General features: G+C 32.4%; 1 protein-coding gene across 4 annotated transcripts in view; it reads right to left on the bottom strand.

The window, feature by feature from the left end:
- The window catches only part of LOC124354869 (myosin-IIIb-like), a 43,645-nt gene extending 29,862 nt beyond the window's left edge, over positions 1 to 13,783 (bottom strand). For all 4 annotated transcript variants that reach the window (XR_006921721.1, XM_046805626.1, XM_046805624.1 and 1 more), the window contains exons 1-9: positions 13,463 to 13,783; positions 10,974 to 11,138; positions 10,449 to 10,565; positions 10,119 to 10,307; positions 8,646 to 8,848; positions 6,620 to 6,764; positions 4,809 to 5,001; positions 2,144 to 2,348; positions 260 to 404 (exon numbers count right to left, since the gene is read on the bottom strand). Coding sequence is in view for 3 of the 4 variants with exons in the window: in XM_046805626.1 (XP_046661582.1) it covers positions 260 to 404; positions 2,144 to 2,348; positions 4,809 to 5,001; positions 6,620 to 6,764; positions 8,646 to 8,848; positions 10,119 to 10,307; positions 10,449 to 10,565; positions 10,974 to 11,138; positions 13,463 to 13,768 (1,668 nt within the window). In the remaining variant the exon portion in view is untranslated. The remainder of the gene's footprint in view (positions 1 to 259; positions 405 to 2,143; positions 2,349 to 4,808; positions 5,002 to 6,619; positions 6,765 to 8,645; positions 8,849 to 10,118; positions 10,308 to 10,448; positions 10,566 to 10,973; positions 11,139 to 13,462) is intronic.
- Positions 13,784 to 14,522: the final 739 nt, after the last annotated feature.

The following is a 14,522-nucleotide window of genomic DNA, read 5'->3' as shown; positions in this document are numbered from 1 at the left end:
TGGGTCAGTACAATGGATTTTAACCAAGGATTTAAAAATGAGAAGAGTTTCCACAAATTTTGATCCAAAGTTGCTGTCAATGGAGCAAAAACAATTTCGGGAGATGTGTGTGCATCACCAAGGAGACTACTTTGAAGGGGATTAGAAGTTTATAGTTTTAGTTCAATAAATTCACTTTTAATTTAAAAAAGTCCGATACTTTTTGAACAACGCTTATATATTATAAATGTTTCACACTGACATATCTATGTGACATTACCTGCTGCTCCCAAGTGAAGATGTGCTGGTTGAAGTAATATTGGATCTGTTCGTTAGCCACGTTGATACACAGTTGTTCAAACGAGTTGTGGGCAAAGTTTTCAAAACCAAAAATATCCAGCAAACCTATGACTAGTTGCTCCCCTCTAGAACATATCAAACTGGATATTATAACAGACAAAATAGTACATAAATAAGAAGTATAAAAAACTCTCCCGCTCTATATTATTTTCTTTAATTGATTACTTTAAATTTCCATACAATTCTTTTATAAACACAACCCAAACATTTGTCCAATAAAAATTCTCCACTCATAAAGCATAGTATTCCCTGAATAAACAATATAATTTTTTTACAAATTCACATGCACCCAAAATCAACATTTATTCTAAAAAATGAACTTTTTATACTCATTTTTCAAAGTGCTATCAATGTGCAAGACTATCTGCCTTGTGTATCGTTTATCATGTATTCTCAAACTAATAACTTGTAATTGCATTGTATCAAGAGCTTTTCGGGTAAGATTTATCTTTTCTAATAACAAAAATTAAAATTTTTAAAAGGATGACTACTATCTCAATAGCAACAATTCTTGTATTCGGACTCTGGCTTTTCTCTTTTCTCACACTTACTTCTGATAAACCAATACCTGGAGATTAAGACTCAAAAGGTTAAAGCAAGTATTTAGTATGAATTTCCCATTTTTTTAGTTTCTAAAGTTAGAAATCAAAAATTCATAAATCCTATCAAATCCTATCAAATCCTATTTATGAAAAAATTAAAATTTGGTTAAGAAATATTTTGGGCCAAGTTAGTTTATTAAGCCTACTTTTTTAATTTGGTGTAAATGATAATTTCTAAAGTATAATTTTTGGTTTTATAAATTATGTTGGTTTCACAGAAGTACTTTTCTAATGTAAACTCATGTCCATTCAGTTTTAAAACCAGGTTACACATTTTACTTCATTTTGGACTTTTTAAAATTTAAAATTATTATAAGTAGGAAAAAAGTGTATTTGTTTTAGTTAGTTCTAAGCGCAAAAATCTAATAAGGGAATGGAACCTCCAAATAGGTATTTTGCCTCCAGAGATCCTAATTATTAAGAAAAATTAATTAGTCCTCATAATTAGATTTATTCTAATTTAAAATAAGTTATTAAAAAGATAATTTTTATTTTTTATAAAGTAGTAAGAATATATTTTTGGTTATTAATATTTTATTATGAAAAATAGGATTTATTGACTGTTTATAACTTGTAACAAACAAAATAAAATTATACTTATTCTTAAAAATTTAATTCCTAGCTTTAATATTTAGCACAGTGCAAGTGAGGGATGTAGATATATTAATTACATGATCAGTCTAGCATGACAGCTTGAAGGCTACATCACACTCTCCTCAATGTTCAGCCATTCCCTCTCTCATTTTTATTTGTTTTCTAACCATATAACACCAATTTAAGCACTCTCAAACCTGTTGCATACAGTGTTGTTGCATCTATACATGCCTTTTGCAGGCTATCTGTTCTGCTTTTCAGTATATTGAGTATTATATAGATATTGTTTTGTGAGTATTGTGTTGTAAATATTTGTCTTCAGTATAGTCAGTATCATGTGTATTAATTTATAAACTTTAGCCTTACTTAATCATATGTTATACGATTTGTGCTTGAAAAAGAAAGGATAAATTGTAATCCTGGTTCTTAGACTTTCGTAACCAGTGACAAGACACATGACTGCAGTTAACACTATGTCAAACCATTGCTAATACAATTAAAATACTGAGATATAATACTTCGGTCTCACTGTTAACAAATTTCAAACTTTTAACTTTGAGAAACAATTTACTCAGTTAATTTAAACTAAAAAACTAAAATATGAAAACCTTGAGTTGAAAGACAGCAGGCTATTGACACAGTTGACAAGCCAGTCAAAAAGCCGACTGTAGAGGGCCTTTGCCATTGCATCTCTCGTGGCAATGGCTTCCACCACAGAGTTATTCCTGGTTATGGTTTCTCCTCGGGTTACGACACTGTTTGCTGTCAGGCACTCCAGCAGGTCACTTGCTTCTATCCCCAGTAAGCTGGAACCTGGAGAAATGCATATTTTTTAATACCATTATAAATTAAATTATAATGGTATTTTTTAATATGTTTTTAAAACTTAATTATTAATAAAAAATCTATGAATTCCCACATGAATAATACTTTAAAGCCTTAACTGGAATTACTAACAAACGATGACTCCCAATATAAATGGATATGCAGATTGTGCACACTTTACTCAGCATTCTAATTAAAAGGTAGTTTTTTTAAATGATTTATTCATAAATGATAAAAACGTACATTCAAGAGGATTTACATATTGCATCAATCAGCTTATTACTGGGCTTAGGATACAAATATACAGACAACGACACAATATAAAGTGAAACTATCAAATATATGTTAATATATGGAATAAAATACACAGAGCCGATTTCTGCGATCCACATATCTTATTTCATATAAATTATATATGATACCAATATACCAATGCAGTCACAGTATGGTTTTAAGAAGTTCATCTAGCATAAACCAATTGTATCAGAGCTTTTTTTTATAATAATAATAAAAAAAGGCTCATTCCTGTCCCCCTTCCTTTTTATTTCCGCCATCTTTTTTCTGCCGTGACGATTGCCATTTGCTATTGGCCTCTGGTCAGTCGTAGGTGGTTGGTAGACAAATGCAGACGTATTGTGACCTGTATTCTGTAGTTCGGTTTTAATGATTAGTGTTGTGTATAGTTTTTTATGAAGTGCATGTTTTAGAGTAAGTGAAGTTGACTGACAACATGGTGGTTGTGATTCCTGACTTAGGCGGGTCACAACGCTTTGGTATGATTTGTTTATTTTAATCTAGTTTGTAATTATGTATTAGGTCAGTTATTTACCTAAAACGTAGTGTTACTGATTTTTCGTTTCACTGAATGATGGCAAATGTCTGGAAAAATCCAGTTTCCTTTATATATATATATATATAATAGTTTAGCATTGAATCACTTTGTGTCTTTGTCTGTGTGTATTTGAACCTTAAGACCTGATGAAAAAATAGAAACACTATCACCTTATACAGAAAAGGGTAGCAGCAACGTCCTTCTCACCCTTCGTCAAGGCCTTCATAGGCTTTCATTTTCCACAGGTAAAACAACATTTAATATCTCTATATTCTTTTTGAAGAAAACAATATTTATATTTAAAATTTTAGCTCTTAACCCATTGCGGATCACTGACGAGCTGGGCTCGTCACGCAGCGGTCGGGCCTAACGGCACGATGACGAGCTCAGGTCGCAAAAGCGGTCTACATTTAAGTTTCCCTCCAAATAGTTCTGTTAATGTCTGATAGATTGGGCGATCGTCTTCACTTGTCAACTAAGAGTGTTTAACAATGGTCCACGTTTAGAGTTTTCAAAAGTTTTATAAATATCCTACAGATCACAGTGGTATGTCGAAGTTGAAAAATCATCCATATGAGTTTACTCTCTGCTTTTTAGCGCTTCTGATTGGGTGTTTTCATCAGTTGTTATTATAATACTTTTGAGGTTAGTGACACAGAACTAAACGACGCAGACGTACATGTTGGCGGGTTTAGTCTAGACAATGGCCCGGATGTTGTAATCGGTTCGCTCGGCCCGCTTTATTTAGACTATGATTCAGACATCATCCTGCCACCACCCCGGAACCTTGCTCGCGTGTTATCGTTCCTACATCACGGATACCCCAGAAGGCCCATGTTCCATCTCAACGAATACCTTCACAGCTGAATTTTCTAGTATACAATAGCGAGCTATACGATGTGGCGCAACATTGCTGTTCGTGCGGCCACTGACCGTAAATTAATTCATGCCCGCTGGTGCCCGCGCGCCACAACAATACGATCCGCATTGGGTTAACAGGTTTAATCACTCAAAAAGCAACACTACCTAAAGTTTGACAGTAACAACAGTCCAATAAACAAATATGATTAAGAAACCAAAGAAAACGAACTTATTGAACTATAGTCTTTTTTCAAGAAAAGTGTTTAAGTATCTATTTCTAAAGTAACCCTTGAAAGAGAGAAAGATCTTATGTTGAAGTAACCTTAGTTAATACAGCCCATCTTCATAAAGCAAATGAAGCATAATGGATAAAAGGACTGGTCATGGATATTGTGTATTATATATATGCATATTGTGCAAATGTTTATATTATTATAATTATTATTTACGTACATGTATAATGCAATCATTTGCACAAAAAACTGTAAAGTTCAAACTGTGTGAACAAAGAAGTTTGAAATCTAATTTCCTCTACTTCTTGTCTTTCTATTCAACAATTACTGGTACCTAATGACTTGCCGTTGGTCACCATTGCCATGTGTGATTGATCACACAAGGATCTTACTTTCAACATTTAACTAGCTGCTCTAATATATCTAGAATTTAATGTAAAGTAATTGAGATCTGTATTACACACAAAAGTTAGGACATTGTTTTCACAGTTCTACTAAACAATAACTAAACAGATCTGAGACCTCGGTGTAAAGGTGCAAGATCGATGACTCTACTCTTGTTGTCAGTGTTGTCATCTGAGATCACTTCTCCGAATTCAATATCCCCAAGGTGTAGGATACCTGAGATGACTCGGTAAATTGAGTTGACCTCACCGTCTCTGAACCCGACCACCTCAAATGCAGACTTCAGCTCTCTGAATTTTTGTACATTGTTCTGAAATATTACATTCTAATTAGTGCAGCAAAAAAGATTATTAACTTTTTTTACTTGATAAATTATTTTTTAAACAAAAGTAAAAAATACAAATATTTTCAAGAGTGATAAAACTTGAAATAACCATACGTATTTAGAGCAGTCTGTAATATTCGAAAAGTGTCTTATTATTTTACATGAGGTAAATACTATAAAACTGGAAAGTATTTAGTTAAATTTAGCAATGAAACATTAAGACTATTAAATATTGTATTTCAGAGATAGCCTTGCATTGGTAACTTGAGTTTAACTCAAGGTTTATATAAAAAAAGTAGTAACTTATTCTTATTTTATTCCTAATTACTGGAAACCATTAAACTTTACATCAAGTAAAGTCCCTCATCTTCAAGAAATGTCAATATACTTGCAAAATAGCAAACTTGTTCTTTTTAAAAGTTTATATATTTAAATAAAAATACACATTCCTACAATTCATTGGTAAATATACCATATATTATATACCATTAATAAAGATGAAATGCAAACCATACCCAAGTACATGTACTTAAATAAATAATCACTTATAATTTACTTTACATATACAGTCTTCTAAAAATACACAACAATGTTCTGAGGTACAAATTTGATAATTTTATTAAAAAATTCTATAACTACATTTTTATCTTCAAACGCCACTTTGATTTTAACTTATGCTACAAGTAGGTGTCATGAAAGAAGTTTAAAGACTGGTATGATTTTAAACAAGATTGGAAAATATTTATGCTTCCACAAGTAACATAAACAAGCACGTATATTCATACTGTATAAACAGTGCATCCACTTACCCTGACTCTTTGTGCCGCATATATGGCAAGTGCCACTTTTAAAAATTTAAGTGAAACGTGATGTTAAGTTAAATCTATTGAAATATTTTCAGAATAAGAATGATTTAGAAAAGATAGCATAGCCTCTAGCATCTTTGTCTAAGTAAGTTTGGTCACGTAGACCACTAATATAAATTACCACAACAAAAATATGTTATTAAGTAATGATCACTATTCTATTATTGTATGAAAAATGATGTAATCAAAATGAAAGTTATTATTTTTTTTATTTGTTTCTGCATTTAATTTATAAAAGACTATTTTACATTTAAGTTTAAGATTTTGTTTAATAGGTACATTTTTGTATGATCTATTGTTTGAAAAATCCATTTTATATGTTTATTCTACAACAGTACATGATTATAATTCATTTCATATATTTTAAGTTACATTAGCTTCATTACTTTTTTATTAAATTTATAATTCACTGTAAGTGAATTAAATATAAATTAAAGTTACAATTTATTTTTATTATGGTTTGCATTTTAGAATAGAATCTTAATTAAAATTAAATAAATATTATATTATAAAAATATATTATATTATATTACAAAAATACGTTTTTTTATTACAAAAATACATTATATTATATTACAAAAATATATTATATTATATTACCAAAATATATTATATTATATTACCAAAATATATTATATTATATTACCAAAATACATTATATTATATTATATTATTAAGTATTGTTTATAATTATTTTATTAGGTATATTTTAGTTGTAAGACTATTGCTACACAGACCTGGCGACTCAGGACGTCCTGACTGTCAGCAGTGAGGAAGGTGTGCCGTGTTCGTAGTAAGGGATCCAGGTGGAACTCTGCTAGCCTACCATCATTGTTGAGGCCATCGTATAGGTAGTAAAACACATGGAAGTTTCTTTCACTTCTGTAAAACATCAAGAAGATTTGAATAATTTATTGAGTGGTATTAATGATGAAATTCCTAAGCATAATGATGTCGATAACAAAAGTACATAGGTACTTACTCTATAATACAGTGTAAGTTAGTATGGTTAGTAAAATATCTTTAAATTTTGTTTTTATTACATGTTATGAATCATAAGATTACCATGGTCCAGTTTATGTTACTATAGTCTACACCTAACTATTTTATTATTATTAAAACTGTATATTGCGTAGTAACTAACATGTGGCCTTTATTTTTTGTTCTTTGTATTTTGAAAAAAGAATTTGAGGCAACTTCTACTCCTACTAAAATTGAAATGATTTATCCATGGCTTTCAGATTGACAGGATATTCAAGATGGGTCACAGTAAGAGAATTAGGGTTATCTCCTGAAGAGATCTTGTGTACAGCCGTAATGAGATAGGAAGTATTACAGCCATCTCATCTTCAAAGTAGGGGAGGCTAAATTTGTTTGAAGTTCTATTATTCAAAGTGATCAGGGGGAAGGAGTGTCTACCTCACATTCAGACTTGCTTAAGCCTTTAACATTAAGGAAGCCCCACCTACTCTTACCACAATCCACAGTTCTATGCAATAAACCAGTCCTGTCGATCAAGTTATCCCTTCTCCCTATATCTCAACATTTGTGTTTAGTACTGTGGAACTCCTAGAGACCCATGATATTTCTCCAGTGCATGTGACAACATATTTGTTTTTGCTGCATCCAGTGTAGATTTCCCACTGAGGATAACCTTCCTTGGTTTAGAAAATCCAGAGCAAAGGCGAGACTAGATCATGTAGGGATCAGCCCTAGTTGGGCTACATGAACCAAATAAGAAACCACTCTTGCAACAGGTGTCTTTCACAGTTGCAAATTTACACTTTGCCAACATCTTGAAATGATAAAACTATCGGCCAATCTCCCTTACGAGTAGCCTCTATAAAGTCCTCGAAGAAATTGTAAATCGCCCACTGGTTTGGTTTATAGAAATTAACAACCTTTTATCATCTTCTCAGAGTACCTTTCGCCAAGGCAAGTCAACTAGTGATCATCTACTGGTACTGGAGTCCACTATCCTAAATTCCTTTATCAATTCCTAAAATAAGGAACATTTTGCCGCCATTTTCTGCAATCTAATGAAAGCTTACAGGCTTATAAAAATGGATTATTGTCTGAAAGAACTAATCAGGTAAGACTCGGTATCAAAACATTCATTTACAGTTTTATCCAAACAGTCTTCAGAATATCCTACGTAAACTTTGTACTATATATATATGTGTGTGTGTGTGTGCGTGCGTGCATATGTGTGTGTGTGTGTGTGTGTGTGTGTAAAAAATCAATAATATGAGGAAAAATATTGGCAGACATCAGCCACATAAAAATAATTTATGCAACTAGTGTACTATAGTATACAATAAAGATTTTTATTTTTCAATTATGAAGTATTTCATACCCTACTTCAAACACATACTACCATTATAACTATATAACATGATAGTTGTGTAACTTACTACCATATACTTCAACCTTTTGAAGTATTTCTCCACTTTTGTTAAGTCGGTAAAGTAAAATGTGATTAGAAAAAATTAAATTTATTCACATTAATTTTGTATTATCTTTAACACACATTATCCTATTGACCTTGCGTTAGAAAAATCAGTACTAAAATCCAATTTAGAAATATTAACCTCAAAACACTTAATATCAATAAACTCTACGACATGTTAATTTATCATTTTTAGTTCATATCGGAATGTTTACACCACAAAATCCATTAATTTACACTTGCAATGTAAGATGGTAGCTCTTATGATAACTGTTCTCTGAATATAATAGAAGTACAAGAATCTGAACACTAACTGCATCTGCTGCGCAACCCGAGATTGCTCCAAGAGGTAAACAGAGAGTCGAGCGCCTGTCACACGACCACCTCTTGTCATACTCAATTCCAGGAATTTCCCAAACCTCGATGAGTTGGAGTTGATCCCTGTCTGAGCGTTGCCAAATGCCTCCATGATTGGGTTTACTTGGAGAATACGAGCCTCCAGGTCACGATTTGGTGCCTGGAAAATAATTGGTTGAGAATTTAATTGATGTCAAACATTTTTGTGACATTCAGCAAAACTCTAAATGTCAAAGAACTGAATACCCAGTGAATTTTCCATAGAATATTAAAAAAACTTAACAATATTAATCAATTTATTTGAAACATATGTAATCGGTAAACATTATCTAAAAATTAATGTAAAACTAAAAATAATTTAATTGTACACTTATAGTCTGAATAACAGTACATAATTCTAAATAGATATTTTAAATTTAAATTAAAAATGTAAATGAGCTCTAAAATGTTGATACATTTCAGATGTTTTAATGGTACTTTTTTAAATTGGTTCTAAAAATCATCTAAAAATTTATAATTAAAATATATTCAAAATTTTCAAATATATTGAACACTTAAAGTGAGAAATTGAAAAAGCATTATAGTTGGAAAATAAAACAATACTGATATGAAATTCTATTTTATGTTTCAAACTTTTATTACTGATATATAATGTATTACTTTATATAGCTGATAGAAATATTTTATATTCGTAGAACATAAGAGCCTTAAGAGAAACTACTATTCAGCACAAATATTTGTGCTTTGAAGGGAAGGTGAATATGTGATAGAAAGCAGAAGTCATCAGTGCATGTCAAATGACTTATGATATGTAGTAATAATATTTTGAACACAATAATAGCATCATGAGAACAAATGTTGCACTTAGGTTGTGATTGAAATTGGTGGTAATTGAATTATCAACTGATAAATACAACTGAAATTTGGGTGGTGAGGAAATGGAGAAGATGAGCTGTTAAGAAGTTAACAGCAGGAGTCTTAGTGTAAAAATGGAGGGAGGAAAATATCATTATTATCATTATCATTATTATAATGTCCAAACTTACAAAATTGTATTTCTTCTATTTTGTCTAAGAATTGATTAAAGAAAAATATTGACAAGAAATACATGTACAACTCTTAACACCTACACTGGATTATTTGGAGAATCTGTAGTTTTTAAAGAAAAACTTACTGTGACAGAATTTATATTGAGGAAGTATTGAGGAATACACTAGATAAGACGTATTTGGAGATATCTATAAGGTAACAATACAATGTAAAATACCCATAGCCTCAATCAACATTCCTTCAATTTCTGAAATCTCCAAACAGAAGATATTGAACTACTCATGGAGTATTCCTAATACTATGTACTTAGCAAAAACACATCTTAGAACTACATACAACTGATTGATGATTACTGGATTTCCAAATATTTCCTAGCGTACCTTGCCTAGGAAGACAAGTTGTTTGAGGAGCAAGTTGCCACTCTCGGTCTTTCCTGCACCACTCTCCCCACTGATGACTATACTTTGGCTGATTCTTTGGTGCATCAGCGCCTGATACGCTGCGTCAGCTACCGCAAAAATGTGTGGAGGGTTTGCACTACGAGACTGACTACAGTATCGCTTCTGTTCCTGCATCCAAACAACAATGTTGATACAATAGTACTACTTGTTTACCTTTACATCCCCTTCATTAGTAAGACTCTTAGATAACATTATAATCAACATATAACACTTATAGAATTTGTCTAACAAAACTTAACAGTTTCTTACCATTGGTGTGTACATGCCAAGGTCAGTAAATGGGTTCACAGCCACAAGAATATCACCAATGTAAGTGTAGATTTGGTTCATCTCATACCTCTGTTGAAGCTGTTCAACTATTGAGTCCTGTAACACATTATTTATGTTACAATAGAATTTCCTTTCATTTTAATGTTTAGATCATCCTTTACAATCATATTCCTTTGAATTAATTAATTTGTATTGCATAATATTAATAATGTTTTGATTTTAGGATGTATTTAAATCTAAATTTAAAAAGAATAAGTATTCAAACACTTGTAATACATTTATATAATTATTAGAACAACACTGAATTCGCACTACCAAATTTCAGTTACTATGAGATAGTACCCTTTTAGTCCTCCAACCATTCACACCTTATTATAAATAAAATAAATTTTAACATACTAAACAACATCTAAATATATTTAACTCTATGTTTAATAATGACAAATTCCTAGACAGCTTATTGGAAAAGTGAAACTGTGTTTCTAATGTGATTTTAAAACTTACCTCGGTTAAAATATCAAGAACTGCTAAATCGTCGACATACATCTTCCGAGGCATTTCTTTCCGGTCAGTCTTCAGTTTCCCATGTTTTGTGGTTACTTCAGGCTGTCTGTGGCAACGTCCACTCACACGTTGTCGTTTGATTTCAGCCTGAAGTTCAGCCCGCACCTTGAGGAGATATGTGTGATTTATTTCCATACTATTGATTCATAACAAATAAGTCTACTTATTTCACAATTTTATTATAAAGATTTACTACAACACTTTTTTTAGAGACAAGCAAGAATGGACCTATAGACTTGAAATAGTGGATAAAGCTTCATTTCTGTATAAAGAACACTGAGAAGGATGATTGTGCATGTCAGCCATGGGGTTTGCCTGAGCGTTCATGAATATTTTTACATAGGTCTTACGGGTAACCTTGATGGTAATGAAAAGATAGCAGAATAAATAAATTTGTAAACAAACTAAATAGGTACACCAGATTTTAACTTGTGACATATTAAAATGTGTAGCTTAACTATCCTAACAAGGACAATATAATTTTATGGTGATTTGGTATGTACAAGTAGATGTTTAATATTTATACACTGATATTAAACCCAATTTAACGAAAAAAAAGTTAATGTATCATGTGGAAATATATCTCAAAAAAGATTTAATCTGTAGATTTGAAATTTTGCACAAAACTTCTTTTCTACATAAATAAAAATGGTGCATGTCCAACCTTGGTATTTGGCTGAGCGTCACTGAACTCAGTAGGCTGACAGAATTTCTTATTTGTTTATTTTGGGGATGTAAAAATTTCTTCTCCATATGATTGACTGCCATTATATCTGTCAATAATGAAATGATCTATAGACTTCATTTTTTGTATTGATTCTCAGCAAAGCCATACATGGTGTGGTGTATTCCTACCTTTTTATATTTAACATTAACCATTCAGTTCAATTGAATACAGTATATGAATGGTCCGAGTTATAGTGATTGCTTCTTTGTGAGTAAAACTTACCCGAGATGGATGCTAACTAAATAAAATTCAATTTATAAAGATAGATAACAGCACTATATTCCATTATCACTACCACCTGGAATATAATTTTACAATGTGGTGCTGTACTTGAAATAATAAAGCCCTAAGACAAAATATTCAGTAATAAAAATAAATTTCACTAAATAAATATTCCCTAAAGCATTCTGATTTATACATTGCAGTCAAGCCTGAATTATCAGAGGTAACATTATTTTGAGTCGTCATTCTGCATTTTCATACTAATCATGTGTTTATAAGAAGTGTGGTAAACTGTTCATAATAATGATTACATCAAGTAATTGAAGTTTGAGTTGATGTGAGCTGACTGTAACTTAAAAGATCACAAGAAAAACATCAAAGTTTAATAATAAAATAAAATTATATGTGATTTCAAATTACAAGTCAGAATCTTCCAAAATTAAAAATTGCCAACACTTAAAACAAGTTTTGTAAAATATAATAGGTTTAAACAACGGTGTCATAATAAACACGCTGTTCAGTAACATACTAAAGCACCTTAACACAACAAGAATATGGCCAGTAAACTGGGTAATAAACAAATATATCTCCCTTTACAACATGTCATAACAACTCAGAAACAGAACCGGGAGGTTAATAAAACACACCATTTGCTCGATCCTATTAGCTGACTGCACTTGTTTACTCCAGAACCTGTTTTAAGATTTTGTAAACCACAATTTTTAATGTTTCAGTCTTTATGTCATCATAGTTCTGAGCCTGATCCAATATTGCTCCAGCATATGATTACTGATAAGAATGTGAATCTAATAAGAGTAATTTTGATTACTGATAAGAATGTGAATCTCATAAGAGTAATTTTGATTACTGATAAGAATGTGAATCTAATAAGAATAATTTATCATCTAAAATCAAAGGTATCAAGAAAAGCTATGTGCAGCCTTCCTCTCTTATATTTAAATTAGGTAATAAAAATAATAATGAAATAAAAATTAAATATGTTGGGCATCAAAATATTTGAAAAGAAAGTTAATTAACAGCAACCACTTTTATATATTATCACTTTGTTGAATAGAATCAGTACACTAGATTATTCAGAAAATCAATTTAAATTATTTAAACACAAAAGAAAACCAGATAAAACTGTATTACACACGTCTTTAACAGACATCCTTTATCTATTCTTTGCACAATTTCCATCCCCATTAAGGCACTTATGTCCAGATGGTGGAATACATTTTGTAGTCCAGGGAAATTCAGCTCCTGATCCTAATCTTTTGTTTTAAAGGTTATCACTGAAACCTTTTGGCATCTAGCATGCACAAAACTTTAATACAGTCTGTAAAAAAAATAACAACAAAATAACTAACTATTTTACACAGTTAGCATGTAAATTGTTATATTAATATACTCCTAACCAAGTAATTTGGTCATTAAATCTTTTAAATCTTTTAAAGTTTTAAAAATTTATGGGACTGACCTTTTGAGCGCACACTGCTCCTTTCTTCATGAGGGGATGCCTGAGAAGTTCCTTAGCGAAAGGCCGTTGCTCCAGGTCTTTGACAAGTAGCTCAGCCACGAAGTCTGCCAGGTCAGGGCAGTCAGTCCGTTCCAGCGTTGGTGGTGGGTTGCGTGGTATTTGGAACAGCGCCCGCATAGGGTGCAAGTCTGACAGAGGAGGGTCACCCTGCGCCAGTTCGATAGCAGTGATACCCAGTGACCAGACATCACAGCGGGCGTCGTACCACGAGTCCAGCTGCTGCTCACCAACGCTATCACCTGTCATCACATGCAACAACGTATACTACACTACAGTTGAATTTCATAATATTTATGAGATTATTTAGTAGATAAAGTGATCTGTTATACAATTGTTAAGTGCTGTTGTAATCCACATTTTATTGATAAAAACCAAACATACGTTAACCAATATTCATGGGGGGGGGGGGGGTGGGGGGGGGGGGGGGTGGGGGGGGGGGGGGGTGGGGGGGGGGGGGGGTGGGGGGGGGGGGGGGTGGGGGGGGGGGGGGGTGGGGATCCTCACTTAAGACTTTGGATAATCTCTTCAGGATCATCGACGTCCTCCTCTGAGTGTTCAAAGTTGTGTACCATTTGAGGCTGTGTCGGCTTTCTCTTTCTTGCTTGCAGTAGGGGTTTCCATGTCGAATGTCTCTTCAGATGATGGTGCAACAGTCTGCAGCAGTGAAGACATTCCTGTTGCATGGATACAATCCGGTTGTTTTAAACCCCATTCACAGCTATCGACCCTGTCTGGCAAGCTAGGTACGCTTGTCATAGGGTCCCACTCGTTTTTCGCCATGTCGAATATACCGGCGTATTTTGTTCACTGTAGTGGTGTTTTAGTGGCCCCAGGAATGACTTGTCTAACGGTTGTAGCTTATGTGACGTGTGTGGGGGCAAACTAATGATTGATATGAAGTTATCCCTCGCAAGATTCACAATATCTATGTTTTTTGTGTGAGAGTTGTGACCATCTAGGATCAGAAGTACAGGATCTTCTTTGTTGGCTTAGTCTTCTC

Source organism: Homalodisca vitripennis, chromosome 2 (assembly GCF_021130785.1).
Source record: "Homalodisca vitripennis isolate AUS2020 chromosome 2, UT_GWSS_2.1, whole genome shotgun sequence".
Classification (NCBI taxonomy): domain Eukaryota; kingdom Metazoa; phylum Arthropoda; class Insecta; order Hemiptera; family Cicadellidae; genus Homalodisca; species Homalodisca vitripennis.
This window is presented reverse-complemented; position numbering and strand designations above follow the sequence as displayed.